This window comes from Sardina pilchardus, chromosome 8 (assembly GCF_963854185.1).
Source record: "Sardina pilchardus chromosome 8, fSarPil1.1, whole genome shotgun sequence".
NCBI lineage: Eukaryota > Metazoa > Chordata > Actinopteri > Clupeiformes > Clupeidae > Sardina > Sardina pilchardus.
The window spans coordinates 5,497,224-5,519,264 of NC_085001.1; the positions used below are offsets into that span (position 1 = coordinate 5,497,224).

General features: G+C 48.2%; 1 protein-coding gene across 2 annotated transcripts in view; it reads right to left on the minus strand.

Annotated features, from left to right (window-relative positions):
* cemip2 (cell migration inducing hyaluronidase 2) overlaps nt 1-22,041 on the minus strand; it is a 32,760-nt gene that overhangs the window by 2,285 nt on the left and 8,434 nt on the right. For both annotated transcript variants that reach the window (XM_062542466.1, XM_062542465.1), the window contains exons 5-23: nt 19,218-19,387; nt 17,112-17,300; nt 15,913-16,082; nt 14,266-14,478; nt 12,684-12,889; nt 11,329-11,398; nt 10,429-10,557; nt 9,676-9,764; nt 7,694-7,825; nt 7,363-7,398; nt 6,579-6,734; nt 5,557-5,734; nt 3,922-4,137; nt 3,174-3,385; nt 2,490-2,672; nt 1,729-1,948; nt 1,395-1,496; nt 840-985; nt 1-42 (exon numbers count right to left, since the gene is read on the minus strand). The exon at nt 1-42 is cut by the window's left edge and continues 65 nt beyond it. In XM_062542466.1, coding sequence (XP_062398450.1) covers nt 1-42; nt 840-985; nt 1,395-1,496; nt 1,729-1,948; nt 2,490-2,672; nt 3,174-3,385; nt 3,922-4,137; nt 5,557-5,734; nt 6,579-6,734; nt 7,363-7,398; nt 7,694-7,825; nt 9,676-9,764; nt 10,429-10,557; nt 11,329-11,398; nt 12,684-12,889; nt 14,266-14,478; nt 15,913-16,082; nt 17,112-17,300; nt 19,218-19,387 — 2,859 coding nt within the window. The remainder of the gene's footprint in view (nt 43-839; nt 986-1,394; nt 1,497-1,728; nt 1,949-2,489; nt 2,673-3,173; nt 3,386-3,921; nt 4,138-5,556; nt 5,735-6,578; nt 6,735-7,362; nt 7,399-7,693; nt 7,826-9,675; nt 9,765-10,428; nt 10,558-11,328; nt 11,399-12,683; nt 12,890-14,265; nt 14,479-15,912; nt 16,083-17,111; nt 17,301-19,217; nt 19,388-22,041) is intronic.

Sequence of the window (22,041 nt, forward strand, 5' to 3'; positions counted from 1 at the left end):
ATTCTGCCAGGCGAACCTCTTGTTCCAATGAGGACAATAGACCTGATGCAAAGCAAGGAAATCTATTACACAATCCAATCAAGCATCAACACAGCCTCAAAAGCTCATAGCTTTAGTTCTTATAATGTATGGATCAATCAACATTTTACCCCTTTTTGTGAGTATAATTCTATTGGGAGAAAATTAAATCAAAACTGAATTAAAAATGCAATTAAAACTCCTTCATCCATACAACTCCTTCATCCATACAAGCGATTAAATGAAAGGAACAGAAATCTGGAGTAAATGTTTAACAAATGAAAATTCATAATAATAATAAATAATTAGTGGTGGGTCTAACTGGATGTATTATAACAAAGAACCTCTCAACAGAAAGGACTTTGATGATTTTTGAGGCCAAATACATTTATGCATTATCAAACAATATTAGCATTTTTGGGTGTACAGTATATTGATTTCATATTTAGCTGAAAGTACCTAAATACACAGCACATGGATATTTCAGACAACTGAGTATGACATGCACTTCAACACAGTATGTCGTCTGAATAGAATGCACCAGTAAACAAATTCATAGTCATTATCCCACTTCAACTCCATCAACCGGCCTCATGATTGCAAATGAAGAGTCCCAAATTAAAAAACACAACAGGAGTCTGGCTGCATTCAGCAGCGAATAGTGAGTTCCAAACGGGCATTCCATGGCACTCGGTCAACCCATTTGGCAAGACAGAGATGAATTAAAGCCTTTGGTTTTCAACTCCTTTATTGACTCTCCTCACTCCCGTCCACACGTGGCTCACCTCCGCGAGCCTCCCCTAGACCCCAGACCTCCTCACCTAGCTGGAATTCCACTTTTCAAATACTGCTCCATTTTGGAATCCAGGTTGGGAAACAATGGACTCTTTGTGACTTGGCCAGAGCAAGCGTCCACGGTGACCAAACGGAAGCCTGGCTGAGTGAGAGGAAATCTTTTCCCGTTCACCTACAGGGAGGAAGACCGGAGTAGAAAGAGTGTATGCTGTGGATTTCAAATGAGCCTCTGTGAATGTCAAAACACACTTTTCCACCAATGTGTAGAGGACACACTAATGGCTACATTGTTTGGGCCAGTACAGTACCACTCACTATATAGTATTTATTGAATCAAAAATGCAGTTAGACAATTGTAAAAAAGATCATGCTGGTATAGATTTCAAAACATTTCAAGGCTGACCGCTTAGTGTTCTTAAGTGCATATACTACTAGCAATGGCTGTAGTCTCACAAGCTTGACACATCTACAACACCCAAACTACCAACTCCACCACTATCAGCTCTCACCTTGGCTAAAGGCATCAGCTTAATAATGTCATGTGCAGTGCTGTGTGAGAACTAAGTTGATGCTGAACTCACAGTGATGTAGGATTGCGAGTCTCCGCTCTGCTCCTCTTTGCTGCTCAGAGACTTGATCTCTGTCTGGAGGTAGGAGTTCCACGGGTCGCTGGAGCAGACCAGCTGAGAAGGTAATCACCAGAGTTCATCACTAAATCAATTTCGTCTCCGTAAGACCGTCTAAATACCATCTGTCAAACAAACTAAGCTTTCGCAAGCATGAAAACAGCTTGCAGATGTTTGTCACTTCCTATGTTGACAAGCAATATGCCTATATCAGAGTTCATCTCGTCAGAGCCATAAGCCTAAAGACATGCTGTTGCTTGTTTGTTTGTTTGTTTGTTTGTTTGTTTACTTTTGAGGCTCCGCACTGCTCGCAGGGCTTGGCGTTGGGCGCTGGCATGGGCACCACGGCGGTGGGCGGCTGGCGGTACTTGGGGTAGGCTTTGGCCGCGCAGTCGCACGTCTGCTTGGAGGCGGTGTTGGCCGTGATCTTCACCCTCTCGCAGCCGCGGGCCGAGCAGTAGCTGTGGCCATCTCGCCCGTGCCTCGCCCGCAGGTACAGCCACAGCAGCCTGGACACACGAGACCAGACCAGACCAGACCAGGGGTCAGTCACGCTCACTTACACACATGCAGTGAGTGTGTGGATGTGCAAACAGTGAGTCAACATTCAAGACTTTACACGGTCATTTCCTGTGTATTAGCAACACTGTGTATAAGCTGGAGGACAGTGTTAATGCAAGTTGAAAGAAACAAAAGCATATTAATACCGTATTAACTGCCCCCGTGTATTAAGCTCATAACTGACGAAACTTTGCAAAAAACAATGTATAAGACGATAGATAGATAGATAGACAGATAGACAGATAGATAGATAGATAGATAGATAGATAGATAGATAGATAGATAGATAGATAGATAGATAGATAGATACTTTATTGATCCCAAAGGGGAAATTCAAGACGCGGCTAATAGTTGGGAGATTACGGTATTGCCATTATGGACATGGTATGGTATCAATATGCTGTATGTACTGATGTATATTAGCTGCATACATACGAGATGCGATCCTAAAGCAAACATGCAGGAGTGTGTTCTGTTTCTGTCTCTCACCCCACGGAGCGGTCGAAGAAGTACTTCCTGTCCAGCGCGCGCTTCTGCAGCTCCGCCAGAGAGCTCACGGGCCCGTAGTCCACCATCTCAGAGAAGCTGTTGCTCTGGCGGTCATTGATGTCGGACATGACCTGGAAGGAGGTGTCGGGCGGGTAGCAGAGGCCCACTAGTGCCCAATCGTCCCTGGAGGAAATGTGGAGGGGGGGTGTCACTTTCTATTTGCTGCCTCTTCTTGGTAAAGCTCCACACAGTTGACCTATAGCTGCAGTGCTGAAAGATGCCCAGTGCTGCCTAAATGAACGCTTGTATAAGTGCTGTCTGATTGCATTTATACACGGTCATCTCTCCTTTCCGATCCAGAATCTTAAGAAGCATCATTCCCACAGACACAGCTATTTATTCCCTTATCACCAGCAGCATCAACAGCACTATTCACTTTTACAGTTTGTCCAATTCGTTCCTCCTCCTTCCAAAATATTTACCTCAAAACACAACAAATGCTACTACAATCGCTAGCATTGATATTCTTGTATTAATGCAAAGTGGTTACATTGGGTATTAAATGTAATGTATAATGTATTAATGCGAGTGGCTGTATTGAGCATAGCATAGTGTACTGCTGTATTAGGACCCCAGCCACTGCAAGTCACCAGCGGGCCGCCCGGCCGTCTCTCACACACATACTTGTCAAAGTTGACGAGGGACAGGACGGTCTCTCTGGGGGCAGCCCCGTCCCAGTGGAAGGTGTAGCGCTTGGCCATCATGAGGACGGGCTGGTACTGCTGCGAGGACGCCCCCTGGCCGTTGATGCCCCGCAGCACCATGGGACGCTCGGGGTACTCGTCCCGCCGGATGGACAGCATGAGGCTGGACGCTCCCTGAGTCTTCACATAAACCTGGGGGAGGTTTTGAGGTTCACCTTTAGTCATTTATCAGACCTGCCTCACAAGCAACGGCTAACACGGCACAAAAAGATGGACATTTTGTGCTCTACTGTAGCTCTTGGCGTGATTGACATTACAAGCAGATTAGTCTAACAGCGTGGCAGACCGTGACAGATCTTAGAGATGCAGTCCATGGTTCTGGCGTAAGGAGGATGCAGTCATGTGAGCTCAACAGCAAATCAAATGACACCCTCCCTTTGGTCTTATTGAATCCACATGGACGAGGGGACACGATGGGCAGTGTAGTGTAGTGTAGTGGACGAGGATGGACAGTGTAGTGTAGTGGACGAGGATGGACACCATGGGCAGTGCAGTGTAGTGTAGTGGACGAGGATGGACACCATGGGCAGTGCAGTGTAGTGTAGTGGACGAGGATGGACACCATGGGCAGTGCAGTGTAGTGTAGTGGACGAGGATGGACACCATGGGCAGTGCAGTGTAGTGTAGTGGACTAGGATGGACACCATGGGCAGTGTAGCGTACTGTACCTGGGAGTAGCGGCCACTGCAGGCCACGCCGTTCCACTGGCTGATGTTCACACAGCCGGGGTGCTGGATGAGGAAGTTGTCCGCCCGCCCCACGTACGTGTTCGGGTAGCCGCTCACCGTGCCGTCGAGGTCGTGGAAGATGGAGTTCTTGTCCCCGTCCAGGTCGTTCTCTTCGAACCACTGGCCCGGCTTCCCAAAGAACACGGGGAGCTTGACCTGTGGAGACAGGCAACTCGTTCTGTCATAATGTGTGTTCTGTGTGCTGTTTTACTAGTCATAGAGGCATGTCGCTGGAGCCCCGTCATGTTATTAACATTGTGTAAATCATGGAACTGTCTCCTCACCAGACAGCACTAGACGCACACAGAGAGAGCCTGAAATCCTCGCAGGGACACTGGGGCTGTATGGGCCCTTTATGGGCTCAAATGTTCTAATTAGCAAATGGAGACAAAGTGTCTGTGGGGGGTGGGGGGTGGGTACTGACGTCGTAGCGTCCTGTCATCACTGTAAACAATCTCTTACATCAACATGTCAGCGAATGAGAGCACTCTGAGCACATTAGTGCCCGTGGGGAGATATCAAGAGCACTCGGAGCACATTAGCACCCGTGGGGAGATATCAAGATGCCATCAGGACTCAGGAGCCGAGGGAGTGGGCCAGAGCAAAGAATGCATACGCCAGAGAATCACATGACCGGAGTTACATCATGAGCGTTTAAAAATGGAGCAGGGCGGCAATAAAAGGGACAATGGTGGGGTGGAGCGGTCATTTCCAGGACTCGGCGCTGACAGGAGGGTCCTCACCGAGCAGGATAATGACCGACATTATCATCTCGCGGTGCCCATTATTCCACAGGGGCCGATATTCCCAGCAGCACCCCTGGTGAGGAGAGCCGACGGAGGGCCGTCTCCCTGGGAGCTCCCCCTGAGCCGTGACTACAGTCTCTGCCCAGCTCACAAAGGCCCCTTTATGCATAGTGTCAGAGTGGCTAATGAAAGCCAGGGTGACCTCCCCTGACAAAAGCCTCTCCTCCCCACAGAGCCCCACAGCACTGCTAGCGTAGCATAGCTTAGAGAGCCATGGCAGTCCTGTGTTGTGGTCACACAAGAGGCCCCCCAAGCAGGAGAGGGAAGGCTGGACATGGGTCTCGCACTAGGAAGTGTTCATTTTAAGCTTTGTTAATATCAAAAAAGGGGGACCGTATTGGGGAGCATCCATTGGCAGATGCTCGTATGGAGCGCAAACCAGTTCCAGACAGCCATTTGTTCAGCCATTCTTTACATTCCGACGCGACTCTTGCCTCACCAGAGGGCACGCAATCACACCAGATTGTGGGACGCCATGTTGCAGCGCTGAGGAAGTGTGTAAGATAAACAACTTTTCATCCAAACACTGGCCAAGGGCTGCTTACTAGCACTAGTGCTTCCTAGGGAACTAAACTCTAGCAACTCCTCCACTATACTTCAGCTCCAGTGGACATTACTTGGTTGGTCAGTCTTCACAACGACATACCGACTCGACTTATTTGCCATATCATTCCCCCCCCTCATCTGTCTATTTCTTTTCTTTCTTTCTCTGGCTTTTTCTCTCCATCACACACACACACACACACACACACGCACTGCTGCTGCTTACAGAGGGGGAGAAGTTGAGGGAGGAGAGGTTGTTGCGCGGCGTGAGCTGCCAGGTGTTCTTCAGGTTGAAGCCCACGGCGCTGGTGAAGCGCTCCGCTGTCGGGGCGTAGCTCCGGAACGTGCTCTCCGTCAGCCGCACCGGCCCGTCGTAAATCTGGAAGCCTCGGATGGGGAATGTTCTAGAAGCAAAAACAGAGTGTGTGTTCAGCTACTACACACACCTACCACAGCCCCCCACACACACACACAGTGACAGCAAACAGCAGAGCAGATTGATGAAGAGCTTCCAGGAAGACCTTGGAATAGCGCTGTCTCAGTACTCTCCCTAACGTCCGATTTTACAAATCAACTTGCGTCGGGTGATGAACTGAGAGTGAGACGCCTGACCCTGTTAATCTTAATTCCGACCCGGAACCTCACTAGTCCGGGACAAACGTCAGAGATGATGCACGGCCTCGTATGTCAGTGTTGTGCACCACCTTGTCACCAGTCGGAGTGAAACATGTCAAATTTATGCGCCCGAGCTCCAGATTCCCAGCGGAACTGTGGTGGGAGATGATGTGATTTAGAGAGCGCTCCGCCTCCGAGCTCATGATGGAGGGCTTTATGGAGGAACATGCGTCCCCCCCCCCCCCCCCCTACACCCAGTGGAGCCAATGAGCATGTCGAGCCAGACGCATTTCGCTAAAAGCGAAACCCTGAGATTTACTGTCAGCGCCGCTGAGGTCGTTTTGAGTTGGGAAGGAGGACTGACATGTTGCCAGGACTGAAGGGCGCGGCTGACAACTGACTGTCTGACGGGGTCTTTCCAGAGACTCGCTGTGATCACTTCTCATTTATGGGACCTCCAGGGGCTTCAAGGCACTCTGGCCGTTTCCTGTCTATCGGCTGCATGTGCCAGGAAAGGACCTCCCTTACACACCAATGTCTGGCAAGCTTTGCTGAAACTTCCTGTCATTCAAGTGTCCTCAACTTGTGTTTTTGAGTTGTTATTGTTTTTACACTTTTCTTTTCTTTTCTCACTTGTTCCTGGGTAGAGTCCTGTTCTTCCCATCCACCCCACCGACTCCCCAGTATTTGTTCTGGCCTCCGTTAGAACCGCGGTTCCTGCTCTCCCCGACAAACAGCGACTGGGAGACCTCCTGACTGGAACCCTCGTCTTTGGGGTAGCTGCCATCACTGTGGAACACATGGGAAAGACGGAATATTTATTAAGCGCATTAATTCAATCACATTTTATTTTAGTCATGTGTATAGTGACAACTGACTCATAGCATTTACATAGCCAAAGGCCTGAACCCCTCAGAACAAGCACTGATAAATTCTCTAATAAATCAATCCATGTAGCCATCCACCAACTATTCAACCAGTTTATAAATCCTTTCATGCATCCATCCATTAAAACAATGATCTAATTCTCCAGGTGGTGACCAGTCAAGTGAACTGTACTGTATGTCACTGTTGAATCACAAATGCATTGCAAAAGCAGGCCTACATTTCCAGGGAACTATGCAAAATAATGCCCCGTTTCTTTTTCTTTTTCTCTTTCTGTCCCTCTTGCCAAACATTCCAGCAGTGTGAGTGTGAGTGTGAGTGTGAGTGAGAGACGTTGGCCAGACAACAGTGAGATCTGAGTCATCTCTCTGCTGACCTGCGGCCGAACACACACTCTCACTCAGAGTCCTGCTCTGACTGACCACTGACCCCACGGTCACAGCGTGACCGCAGCACAAAGGTGCCTATACATGCCGTACCCCAGGGGCACAGCTGAAACTATTGTCCCATGATGACATAGACCAGCTCTTACCTGGCAAATGACAAGCCCACTCCATTGTCAGCAAAACTGAAAAGAGAAGAAAACAAACAAACAAAAAAAAACAATCCACCAGTTTAGTTAATGAGGAACAACACATGATGAGCACTTAGAGAAATAAACATATAAATCGCTTGCTGTGCCTCAGAGTACATGCATCCAAGCGGCAGGATAATGTCAGGAAGTAAGGAACGTCATGAGACCCTGCGCGGCTACAGGACTGTAAACTGGCACGTGGCAGGGGGATACAGTGCGCTGCACATGGAAGTCATGATCCGCGTCGGGCTGACGATCATTCGGGAAAGTTGATTCACTGGTGACTCACCAGGAGTTCTGTATGATGATGTCACCTCCCCGGATCCAGGCCCCGAGATCGTTGTTCTTGTAGGAGATGAGGGTGTCCAGGAGGGCCGCCACGCGCGGCCGGCTCGGGTCAGCGTCCTCGTGCGGGCGGAACCTTGGGCGGGAACGTCCACATGAACATGACGAAAAGGTGCGAAACGTAGCAAACAACTCCCTGAAGGTATACACTATGTCATGAGGGTGGGAAAGATACAATGTACAGAAGAGACGCACACACATGCACACACATATGCGCGCACACACACACGCACACACACACCATGCCTATGTGGATGTACGTTCGTACTTGGGAACAGATGTTTAACATTGGAAAATTGGGGCTCACGTTAACCCACATAAATACAACACCGATGCACTATTTAATCTTGTTCTTTAAATCTCTCCCCTCCTCTATTTCTCTCTTCCCTTTCTCTCTATGACACACGCACACACACACACACACACACGCACAAGCACACACACACGCACGCACACACACACGCACACACACACGCACACGCACAGCGGGAGGCCTGAGCTCTTCTCCAGCTGTGGCCATGTTTCATGTCCCTCTGCCGAGAAGCCCTACATCTGAAACTCAATCTTCTCTTGGCCCGCTTTCATAGCAGACAAGCGGCACGAGGAGACCCTCCTGTGAGTCTGTGTCTCTCTCTCTCTCCCTGTGTGTGTGTGTGTGTGTGTGTGTGTGTGTGTGCAGCCTGTTGAGCAGCTACCCCTCTGGAAGCGGGGGCTGGATAGGGTTACAAATAGGGGGCTAATAGACCGGCAGCAACACACGTGGCCAGAAGCCACGTCAGATCATTCACAGACACAGTGTGTGTGTGTGTGTGAGTGAGTGTGTGTGTGTGTGTGTGTGTGTGTGTGTCTGGGGGGGGGGATTGCGGGCTGCTTGACGCCATCACTGCAACCACCAGCGCAGCAGCCCAGCTCCTTCTGGCAGGTGACGAGACGTTAATAAAACCCAGTTGTGGACACAAGCCCCCGAAACCTTGTCTGCATGTAGCTGTGGACACAAGCCCTCGAAACCTTGTCTGCTGTAGCTGTGGACACAAGCCCTCCAACTCTTGTCTGCTGTAGCTGTGGACACAAGCCCCCTAACCCTGCAGTCACACACACTACAAGAGACAGCGACAAAACGACAGGCTGCCATTCATTTTCAATGGGAGTAGGCTTTGCCAGAGACAAGCGACAAGCTTTGCTACTTCTAGTGAGGAATATGAACTTTAAAATCCAAAAAGCCAGGTTTTGTAACCAAAAAATATATCTGAAGGTATGTACGAGCTATCGGTCAGCCACCTAGCACGTAGCAATCGTTAGCCGTCAATCACTTGCGAATCACCTCCCCACTCAACGGCAAGTTGGTGGAGTTGTCGCTGTCTCTTGTAGCGTGTGTGACTGTAGGGTAACTCTTGTCTTCATGTAGCTGTGGACACAAGCCCCCGAACTCTTGTCTGCATGTAGCTGTGGACACAAGCCCTCCAACTCTTGTCTGCATGTAGCTGTAGACACAAGCCCTTCAACTCTTGTCTGCATGTTAGCTGTGGACACAAGCCCTCCAACTCTTGTCTGCATGTAGCTACCGCGTGTTGAAGGAGAGCTGTTTAAAAATACACAGGCCCTGTAACGCCCTGTAACGACCCAGCACTGGAAATCTGTGTCAGTCATTCCCAGAGGCTCTTGTTTTTTTTTTTTTTGCTCTTGAGCGCTACATTCCAGCTCGTGTCGAATATATAGGCTATACGTTAGCGCCTAAATGATCCCAGCAGATGGGTCAGCCCAGAGAAAATAACCCAATAAGAAGTCACATCGCAACATAAATCTGTCACGGAGAGAGATGTGCTCGTGTAGCAGGGCTGAGGGAGTGGGGAGATCGGGCGGGCGAGGTCAACATGGACCAATCCAGCGATAGTGCTAGACATGAGACGTGAGGATACTGGCCCTCACCTGGCGTTGTTGTCCAAGCACAGGTATTCCCTGGGGTCAGCCTTACTCGCGTTGGTGGTCTTCACCCCCTTATCAATAAAGAGTCCGGCCTAGAACACAGGAGAGAGAGAGAGAGAGAGAGTGTGTGTGAGAGAGAGGAGAGAACAGTAATGTACTGTAAGAAAAGAATCTACGTCTAGTCGAACAAAACGTACCCTATAGAGAGAGAGAGAGAGAGAGAGAGAGAGAGAGAGAGAGAGAGAGAGAGAGAGAGAAAGAGAAAGAGAGAGAGAGCGCACAGGAGAACACTAATACATTGTGTGCCCACTCTCTCTCTCTCTGTCTCCTCACTGCTATTCAGAGTACCAGACAAGGCTCTTTCAGGCCTCTCTTAATCAATCTGTCCGTGCTATGGAGTGGCACGACAAAAACACAATTGTCAAGGTTACTTAGCACTGTGCAAGTGACTAAGTTTGCAAATGTGTGTGTGTGTGTGTGTGTGTGTGTGTGTGTGTGTGTATCCAATCTCAGAATTCTCAAAAGACAATTCTCATTACTTGAGAATGTATTGTGTCAATATATTACCATATTATAATGTAAATAAAAGGATATACAACAACACAGCTATATAGCCACATGACCCAGAACACAGACATATTCCCACAGGACTCCACAGAACAGAATAGCTCAGTGCATTACACTGTGCAGGTATAAAAGAACTGCTGTGAAGTGAATGAGGTGCAGTGTGCGTGAGGCTGGTAGAGGCGGACAGACCTTAAAGTTGGAGTGGACGCGGTTGTTATAGAAGACTCCCAGAGGGGTGAGCTCAGCCCTCGTCTCTGGTACCAGGCCGTGGGAGTCGCCCGTGGACATGCTGTGAAATATATACCAGATCCCTGCATCCTGACACACACACACACACACAACACACACACAACACACACACAACACACACACAACACACACACAACACACACACAACACACACAACACACACACACACACACACACACACACACACACATACACACACGTTAGAATAGAGAATAGAGAGAGAGAAAGAGACATTTCACGGGTTCTTAGCGGAAATGCTGAAACAGTCCTTATCTCTCAGCTGCCTTATCGGGAAGTGAAACTGTGACCTTAGAGGGGCTTACACCATCTTAGCTACAGGCATACACTAAAACGTATAGCTCCATGCAAAAGGGCTTATGGATAAGCCACACAAGACTTGGCTCCAGTGCCACTGTGCACGATCCATCTCCTCAGAGTTTAATAAAGACTGGATGAAATACTGGCAGCCTCTACTGTTTGCAAAACACACAGGATCAGTCACCAGACTGACCCACTTCATTTCAGAAATTACCTTTTTATTGAAACTAGGCTACCTCAGGAGTTTTATATAATCTAAATGCAGAATTAAGAGGCAATAATCTCCTGTGTTATCCAGAAATTACTTCACATAATTTGAAAATCACCAGAATGATTCTCCATCTTAGGGTATATTACCCAGAAATATTACAGAATATTACCTCTTCATTTAAGCAAACACACCTGACTGCATACTTCACGTCAGTATAATTATTGGGTTCATTGACATCATTAAACTACACTTAACAAGATCAATTTTAATGAAAGTTTTGATTTCATAAAGACACTTAGGTTGGGTTCTACCTGTGAGCCAGCAGCAGCATTGCTTATGAGGTTATTGTTGGGGTTGGCAATCCAGAACGTCGACACTGCCCTTTAAGCAAACACAGACACCAGACACAGTTACGGACACGTCCATATCCATGCACACACGCACTGTACACACAATTGTAATGAAATACACACGCACAAATAGACATATTGTAGCACAATGAATAGTGCACACAATGAGGCCTGCACTCACTACTCACGACTCCCAGTCCTGTATGAGCCACTAAATAACGTCATTATCAGACAGACAAACAGACTCAGAGAGAGAGAGAGAGAGAGAGAGAGAGAGAGAGAGAGAGAGATGGGGGGAGAGAGAAAGAGAAAGAGAGAGAGAGGTGGGGGAAGAGAGAGAGAGATGGGGGAGAAAGAGAGAGGTGGGGTAGAGAGAGAGAGGTGGGGGTAGAGAGAGAGATCGGGAGAAAGAGAGAGATGGGGTAGAGAGAGAGAGAGAGAGAGAGAGAGAGAGAGAGAGAGAGAGAGAGACTCTGAGTGCTTGGAGGTCCCCACTCTGCTGCAGCTCTTGCGTGTATGTACGTAATAAAGATAAAGTTGGCTGCCTGTGACAAATGGCATGTTCTCCTGTGATCCCCTGGCCAGCCCCACTGAGCCCTGCTACAGGAGAGCACAGAGCAGCACCGCAGCACTGGGGGGCCCCTACAAAAAGCCCTCCTAATCACCCTCCCCAAATAAAAACACAACCTCTCTTAGGTCTCCACACACACACACACACACACACACAGCACATTCAGCTCAGGGAGAGGGGGGTGATGGGGTCTGGTCTCTCTCTCTGTGTGTGTGTGTGTGTGTGTGTGTGTGTGGAGGTGGGGGGTGTTATTCCAAGGCTAAGTGGATTCTAAGGCTAGTCATATCAGAGGAAATGAGGCCTCTGTCTTATGTCATGGTATCTCTCTAGTGGCGAGGTGTGTGTGTGGGGGGGGGGGGGGGTCAGGGAACAGACAGCAGAGGACAAGAGACAGCCGAGTAAGCAGCTCTGCACACACACACAGGGGGGTTATGATATGAGCACACACACACAGGGGGGTTATGATATGAGCACACACAGTTAGCTGAAGAGATTTATAGCGTTTGCTCTCTGTGTGGAAACTGAGAGATAGATGTACGCAGACACACACACACACACACAAGCGATTGCTGTTTTACTGTAAAACGCGTCAAACTAGCCACGTTCCTCATTCTTATTCTGTGACTGCTCTCTCCTCACGCAGATTATGCAACTACAGTGAGAATGGCTTCCTTGGAACAGCACGTCAAGGCTGGCTGGCACATCCTGCCTGCTTGTGCAACACGTGTGGCGGGGAGGTCCTTACTTGCACTCTGTGGCTGGCGTGGGGGTGTAGTTCTTGTAGACCTTGTCCAGGATGCTCTGGCACAGGGTGTCGTTCCGGTCGGTGGGCAGGATGGTGCCCGGCCGGGTCACCAGGCCCAGGTTGTGGAAGAAGGTGTTCCGCTGCTCGATCCCGTCCTCCAGGAAAAAACAGTGTCCCAGCGTGTCGTAGCCCACCGTGTCCTTTATCTGGAGGAAGGAAGGAAGGAAGGAAGGAAGGAAGGAAGGAATGAAATGCAGATCGTTCCGGTTTGGTTTGGTTCAGCTCGGCCATGTGATGGGAAACGGAACAGGACCCAATCGGAGGAGTGTGGAGGATCACCGATTAGTCAGCGTGTTTCCCACAACACCCCCCCCACACACACACCCCCCCACCCCCCCGGCTCCATTTCACCATGCTTCTGTCAACGGACCTCAATGAACTTCAGCTTGTAGAGACAAGATGGAGGTTTAGGGGACTGTACTGAGGATTCAGTTTAATGTTAGGATACGCTACAGTATATGAAGAAGCAAATGCAGCCTAATCCCCTGCATGGGAGGTGTAGCCAAGAGCACTACAAATGGGCTGGAACTGGTGCTTTCTGCCAAGTATGTGATGTGTGTGCATGTGTGTGTGCGCTAGAGGGAGGGGGTACATGTGATGTGTCAATCTTGTGGATATACTGTATGTCTATGTGTAATGGAATGAATGTATCTAGTCTATGTTTTCTATGTGTGTTTTATACTACTCTTACCAGTGAGACCAAAGAACATTTTCATGCATGACAATACAGTATATTCATGCATAGTAATACATATATATGTAATACATGTATGTACATATATTGTAATACACACTGTACATTACATGTGCCATGCAGTGCCGTCATGCCCATTGAAGTTAAGGGGGCACGTGCCCCCTCGGATTTTTCATCCCTGATTTTTTTTAAAACATAACTTTCCGCTTATGCTTCATAATGATCCATTCCAGAGCCTATGGAACGACTCAAATGTATTTTTCTGGATGTGTAATAAACCTACTAATAAAGGCTAGCTAAAGTCATCAACCCTTTTCCTAAAATTGGTGACCGTAGCAGCTCCTGTATGTTCCCGTAGAAACTCACACGCACATTGAGCGTGCATCGTTGTGCTTGTGTTACAGTTAACGTTAGGCTACAACTTTACAAAACAGTTGAACTGCACAGTTAGCCTACAGTTTGGACAGCTACAGTCAATGGTGTTGAAGTGGTACTGTAAGTAGGCTATATGCAATAAATCCACATAACGTGAGACTGCGCTAGAGCAGCCCTTACCAGGAGTCCGTTGGTGGCTATATTGTACTGTGAATGACATGTGCCATGCATGCCTGTACTGCAGGCGTACAGTAATTTCCCGCATATAAGCAGCATTGTGTATAAGCCGCAGGACAGTGTTTTATGTAAGTTAAAAGAAACAAAACCATATTAACTGCCCCCCTGTATAAACCTCATAGCGGACGAAATTTTGTAAAATCAATGTATAAGCTGCGGCTAATAGTCGGGAAATTACGGTAACATAACGTGAGAGTGCGCTAGAGCAGGCCTTACCAGGAGTCCGTTGGTGGCGTGGATGGTGACGCAGCGGGAGAAGGAGTGGTGGATGGACACGGCGTCCACGTAGGTGGGCGGGGAGTAGCCGCCGCGCTGGTCCACGTCTCCGCAGCGGTGGAAGTGCAGCGGGTAGCTGCCCTGCTCCCTCTGCTGCCCCATGTGCCTCAGCTCCACCTGGGACACGTGCACCGACGAGAAGTTGCCCTGGATCTGGACACGGAGGAGAGAGAGAGAGATGGAGATGGAGAGAGGAGAGAGAGAGAGAGAGAGAAAATAGAGGTACAGAGCAGAAAAGCAGAAAGCAAGGAGGATGGAGAGAATCAGAGGGAAAGACCAAGAGAGAGAGAGAGAGAGAGAGAGAACAGAGAGAGAACAGAGAGAGAGAGAGAGAGAGAGAGAGAGAGAGAGATGGAGAGAGAGGAGAGAGAGAGAGAGAGAGAGAGAGAGGGGGGGGGGTACAGAGCAAGGCAGAAAGCAAGAAAGATGGAGAGAATCAGAGGGAAAGACCGAAAGAGAGAGATAGAGAGAGAGAAGAGAGAGAGAGAGAGAGGGGTACAGAGCAAGGCAGAAAGCAAGGAAGATGGAGAGAATCAGAGGGAAAGACCGAGAGAGAGAGAGAGAGAGAGAGAGAAGAGAGAGGTACAGAGCAAGGCAGAAAGCAAGAAAGATGGAGAGAATCAGAGAGGGAAAGACCGAAAGAGAGAGATAGAGAGAGAGAGAAGAGAGAGAGAGAGAGAGAGAGAGAGAAGAGAGAGGTACAGAGCAAGGCAGAAAGCAAGAAAGATGGAGAGAATCAGAGAGGGAAAGACCAAGAGAGAGAGATAGAGAGAGTCAGAGAGACATGCAGTGTAAAACAGAAAGAGAAATAGAACAATAGAATGAAAGCAACAAGAAAAGAAAAGACAGAGAGTGAGATGGAGGGAAAGAGAAAAGAGAGAGAGTGAGAGAGAAGCACAAAATATAATAAAACGTTATTTAATATGAACTGAAGTCATACACAAACACAAACATGCCCAAACATGAGCAATAACTGGCCTGATCCAAGTACCAGTGCCTTAAACCAGTGTCTGCTTCCTATTATTTACCAGCACTATTTACCAATACTGCTTGATAAACCCTGCAGAAACATGTGCACAGAGAGTTCAGCTTCGGACTGGACGCCTGAAAGCCCTGCTCGTGGATTTCATTAGTACCCCCATTCACTGCATGTGGTCAAAATATATGACCAGGGCTTACTGGTGCAGGGGAGGAGGAATGAGGAACTGTGCCCAGGTCAGTTGGGTTTGGGGTTGACTCTGGAGCATAGAGGGAGCGCAGCACTTGCTGGTGCCGTTTTGGGAATGTGTCAATAGGCCCTCAGAGTGGCCGGCTACCTCATGGGGTGCTCGACGTGAATACAAGCCATGGGAGAGATGTCAGCGTGATCGCTCCAGACAGACGGGTGTATTGGAGAAGTAAACAAGCACACACACACTGAAACACTCTCTCTCACACACACTTACTCACACTCACACACACACACACACACTTACTCTCTCTTTCACACACACACACACTTACTCTCTCTCTCTCACACACACACACACACATACACACACACACACACACACACACACACACACACACACACACACACACACAGACCTTGATGTGCCCCCCGAAAGTGTCGTGGTTGAAGAACTGGCACCAGTTGTTTCCATAGCAGGAGTTTTCCATGTCTCCGTGGACGAGGATATTCCTGGAGAGGAGGGCCACCTCCGCCCGCATGTCCACCCCATCCAGCACCTCCCCCACGTGCAGGAACTGGGGCTTCCCTGGGGAGGTGGACGGGACAAACACACACATTAGCTCTCTCTCTCTCTCTTTCTGTCACTCTTTCTCTCTCTCTCTCCGTCTCTTTCTGTCACTCTCACTCTCTCTTTCTTTCTTTCGCTCTCTCTCCCTCCCTCTCTTTCTGTCACTCTCACTCTCTCACTCTTTCTCTCTCTCTCTCCCGCCCTCTCTTTCTGTCACTCTAACTCTCTCACTCTCTCACTCTTTCTCTCTCTCTCTCCCTCCCTCTCTTTCTGTCACTCTAACTCTCTCACTCTCTCACTCTCTCACTCTCTCCTCCACCCCTGCCCGCTGGGCCCCTGATAACAGACATCTCTGCTGTCCCCCACTGAGGATTGCTCACACACACACACACACACACACACACACACACACACACACACACACACTGTACTGGGTTGGGCTCTCTTTCATCTGCCACGGTTAGCATGCAGTCCAGTGGCAGTAGGAAAGCGAGGGATAGAGAGGAGAGGGGAGAGAGAGAAAGATGGAGAGTAATAAAGGAGTGCCCAGCAGAAGAGGTGCCCTGATACTGAGATGTTCCACTCTCACGGACAAGCGCACAAATAAGTCCATTCTTTTCATCTGACTGACTGGACGTCCAGTTTTTCACACAGCGTTTTATTTATTCTGACTTGCCACCAGCTACAGAAATAAGGTCATTTACAGGGTAGTTCACCACTGAGTACAGGTCAGAATTAGCTGTGACAGAAATGGACTGAAGATTTTATTTGTCCGGAGCTGGTCAATTAAGAACCCTCACAATCAAACTGCGAATATCAATTTCGTTGCGGTCGCACACTGCAGCAAAAACTGACGCACTTCCGCCAAAGATGACTAAGGCATTTGCCGTCCTCGGCTCCCGTCTGTTCCAAAGTGACCGGCAGCCCAGGAGCGAGGTCAAGCAGATGGACAGGAAGCCCGGGCCATTACTCATTAGTCATGCGGCCTCGGGGCCGGCCCCAGAGCGCCACGCCACGCCGCGCCGCACCGCGCCGTGCCCTCCTCACCTTGCACCCGGACCTGCTTCCTGGAGCAGTGTGGGCAGGGGAGCAGGGTGAACTCCTCGGCCTGGTGCATGGAGTAGTCGGTGCTGGACACCACCACGCGCTCGCCCGGCTGCCAGCTGCTCACGTCGTCCTGCAGGTTCAGCACCACCTGGTCCACTGCGTCCACCTGGAACCCAGTTTGGGGAAAACCTGGAGAGAGACAGAAAGTGAAAGAGAAAGAGAGAGAGAGAGAGGGAAGGAGAAAGAGAGAGAGAAAGAGAGAGCGAGAGAGAGAGGAGGTGGAAGGGTAAGGTCTATAGACACAAGTGGCATTGATTTGAAGGGATGCTACTGTATATAAGGCATTTCACAAAGAGTGCTCATCGGCCTCTAGCCTGGCTAGTGCCTACCTCTTCTCAAATGAGACCTGGTCTTCTCGTATTTGAAAAAATGCCCAGATCCGTTCATTGGGCGGCACGGATGTCTATCAAATGCGTCTGTACATAGCTCATCATGGTCTTACTTTCCCCCCTGTTCTGTGATTGATCCCCTATCTCAGTCAAAAATTGGGGCGGTAGTTTCCAGACTGCCTTAGCAGCGTGAATGAAATCCCAGCGCAGGGCAGGATGGGAACACCCAGGCTAATCAACCTCTGTCATTTCCAAAAACTTTAATCTAATCTAAAATCACAAGAATTCTGGTATTGAGCAGATGTGTCCCATTGACTCAATCCTGTACTATGATGACAAGTCACAAATCACCATGACCGTACCAGTGAATCACACTGCTGAAACCTGAGCAAAGAAGGGCGTAGAACTTTCTGGAATTTGCACGGAGAGAAACACTCATCAATATTACAGGGAGGGACAGTAGAACGCCAAATGTTCTCAGTCATTTTCTCTGGCCCTGAAGGCCCTATTTACTGTCTGGCTCACCGACAACACAGGATAACACAGGCCTGGGAATGTCTTTGAAGTTATGAGGCGCTCCATAAAGATGAGACCCCTGATAGTGTCTGCATCCTGCTGGGCAGCTTGGGATTCCCAATGCCTTTAAAGCCCATAATGGTCTACTTTCACTACCAAACCATCTCCAAGGCTATTAAGTGCTTCACTGTGTAAAACATTAAAGTATTAATTCCCCCCTCTGGACCAATGTGGCACTCGGAAGGTGGGGAACATAAACGTCAATGCTACTCTCAGCCGGCATGGAAATCTCTGACAGACACGAGCCTGTGAGGGGAGAGTGATATGTTTTGAGTGTCACTCTTGACGGGTAAAGCATATGAATATATTGAGCAGGAAGCTCTAGATTACGGATGGTGGCTTGTGGTTTTTTCCGAGGCCCCTGGCACTCCCACGGCGAGCATAAATATTTGAGCTGAATGTTTTGGAGAGCTCTTAACTTAATGAGCAGAATAAAAGCTGAATGAGCAGACAGAGTTTGAGGGGAAGAGGGAGAGCCATAGTGGACCACTAAAGGCCCTCATGCAGTCTCAGTGAAACACTTTAACTTATTCGTAATTTGCCTTTGTCTTGATTTACAAAATAAAAAAAATAGCAGATATAGGTGATATTCACAATTCACAGCCCACATGTCTCAAGTCCACAGGTCCTCAATCAGTGAGAAAGCCAAGGAGAGTGAGCACCAGGACGGCCTCGGTAGACACACCCTCAACACACCCGACTGTAGCCCCGACTGGCCCAACGATTTTGTTGGGCCAAAAATCAGGGGCTAGTAGCCCCGATTTGGCCCGCAGTTAGCACCCGCCAAGAGGTGTGAAACCAATTAGCCCTGGCACGGCCTGGCTAGCACGGCTTTGGCCCGACGGTCTGAAAGGGGCTAATGAGGCCCTGAGCCCTTATCTGCAGTACAGGATGTAGGCACTCATAACTAGAACACTTTCTGTGGTTTTGTAGAGCATAACCACATAGCTATGACTACATTTATGGCCACCTCCCTAAATCTTGTGCCCAAACCAGTCCGCAGTTTAACGTAAGGAAGTACAGTACATCATCTCATTTCAGCGTGTGGAAAATCAGTGGGCAGGGGGTCCTAGTGTTTGACCCCTAAGCCTAACGACAGAGGTCAGCTAAACAGGTCCATGTTCGGTGAGCGCGTTTATACCGTTTCGCCACTCGCTGTAGGCGGTGACGGAGAAGCGCACGCCGTCCACGGTGACAAAGTCTCGGCGAGCCAGCGCCTTCCCGCTTGTGTCGTGGTTCTCGTGCTCCCGAACGTCCTCCGTGCACGAGGTGTTGCCACCGCCCACCACTGACACCAGGGCCCACGCCTGCCTGAGGAAGCACACACACACACACACACACACACACACACACACACACACACACACACACACACAGAGACGGTTACACACTGCCGTCATGGTTATCACAGTTATAAGCACTTATATCCCCACGCCTGCCTGAGGAAGCACAGACAGCACACACACACACAGAGACGGTTACACACTGCCATCATGGTTATCACGGTTATTACAGTAATTTCCCGCATATACTGTAAGCTGCATTGTGTATAAGCCGCAGGACAGTGTTTTATGCAAGTTAAAAGAAACAAAACCATATTAACACCATATTAACTGCCCCCCTGTATTAACCTCATAGCGGTAGAAATTTTGCAAAATCAATGTATAAGCCGCGGCTAATAGTCGGGAAATTACGGTAAGCACTTATATCATGGCACACGCTCAAAGACTTGAAACGTTTTTCCCTTGCATACAACTACTGGTATATTGCTGTGTGTTTGCATACGCAATCTCCAGAAGAAAGACACAATGTTCCTCTTTTTCCTTGGTTCCTTGGCCAAAATGTCACCAAACTCCAGTATGACTAGTAATAAATACAGAAATGGCAGACAACCATGGGACTATGCCAGAACAAGGGAAAAAATAACAAAACAAATGATGTGATATTAATGGAGTTTCTAAAAGGGCAAAGCACACATAAAAAGACCTTATAAAAGTTAATTGCTCTGAACTAACGGTTTTCACAGTCTTACATGTTGCAAGTTCAACTGAAGTTCATATGAAGCACATTCTCTAGACTTGTTTATGCCGATCTCATTAGCAAGCTCAGTGGCACAGGTTCTCTCTGATATTCATGTACGTACGTTCTTCTTTCTTCCAGGTCTGCAGAAGGCTATTAGACATGTTTTCTTCGATTTCCTTACTCCTCCTTTCCTCTCTTTCTTCCTCTGCCCATTTCCCCTTTACTCCCAGAGACCTCTTCCAACTGTCTACAGCATGAGGTCCCTGAGGCAGAAGCATGGTCAAAACCGAGCGATGACTCAGCACTTTCCAGCAAGTCGTTTTTCCCCAAAAGAGCAACACTGATGTCAGATTTGTTTAATAGTCTCGCCTTGGTTTTAAAACTGTTGCAACTGCTACTGGTGCAGTGGGGCATTAATGCCACTGGTTTGTAACATTTGCAGTTTTCACAAATATTACATTGTGACTTTATCGCATTGCACTGATAATGCTCTGTACTGCATTCAAGATTCACTAATGCTAACTGCCCTCTAATTCAAAGAACAATCAGCTTGATGAGCAATGCTACATTGCCATGAAGGTAAGAAGTCCATGAAAGTCCAGCTAATTGTTGCTTAGGGTCCTCTTGCTGTCTGTGTGTGTGTGTGTGTGTGTGTGTGTGTGTGTGTGTGTGTGTGTGTGTGTGTGTGTGTGTGTGTGTGTGTGTGTGTGTGTGTTGTGTGTTAAAGAGACTTGTGCATAAACACAGGCCTAGCTCTGTAAAGAGGAAACAAAAAAGTGGCTTGAATCAAATTCTACACTTTTCCAATTCAGTGGAGCATCTCTTGCCAGGACTGCAGACTGCATCTAATCTTCACAGATATCTGTGTGTAGACGGAGATTGTGACAGAAGTGGTGGGTGTGAAGTCAGTGTGACAAGGCACATGCTACATAATGTAATTTCCTCATAAGTCAAGGGGAAATCTACCCAAAGTTCTCAAAGTAGCACACAGACAAAAATATCCCCCATTGCCCAGTTTCAATGTGCATGTTGTGCGTCACTTTATTACTGAATGTGCCAAAGGAACACATGCACATGCGTCATCTCACCTTATCTATATAAGGGAAAAAAACAAGAGGCCTTCACATTTTACAAGTTTCCCTTTTGAAATAACCACTACAAAAACATTGTTTGAAGTGTTAAGTGTCACCTTCAGAACAAAACATGAGAGCTGAGCCCTTTGATAATATTTGACTGTTACACACACACATCCTGCTCCAAATAGTGGAACAGCCACCCAAAAGGGCAAATAATCTCACAACATTCCACAGCCATTCAATTCAGACACAAAAGCTTTCAAAACACCATAACAGTAAACAGTTGGTGAACCTCATTCCAAATTGGAAAAGGTCGACCAAGCCATGACGTCAAAAGGTCGGTTTTATGCTTTCGGACCCCGAGAATGTTGGAACGTGTAGCGTTGCGGGACAAATTCACGGCAGTCCTTTTCCACATCAAAAGAAACCTCTCACAGGCACTTCCTACTGCCATTAAGGAAAAGGCAACCATCTGTGGCCCCATGCTGGTCACACATTAAAAGACCATGTGTGATAGCGGGGTCATGTGTTGTCTCTATTATCAAAACTGTTAATCGTCACAATTACACGGACCTGCGCATGAATGTGCTCGTTTTTGTATGAGCAGATGGTGCATGCTGGGTAATATTTTGGACATATAAAAGCAGTGATGTGTGTGCAATGAAGACACAAAGTGACCTTGAGACTGGTCATTAACATGGCTCGTTAAGGGAAATTCACACCAGTATGCCTGGTCTAATTAACACCAGTATGCCTGGTCTAATTAACACTTGCAAAAAGGGACATTGTTAGCCGAGACTGAGAAAACACAGATGGTGGTTGCCAAACATGATATAAAAACATACATTTGCATTTACAAAGGATACT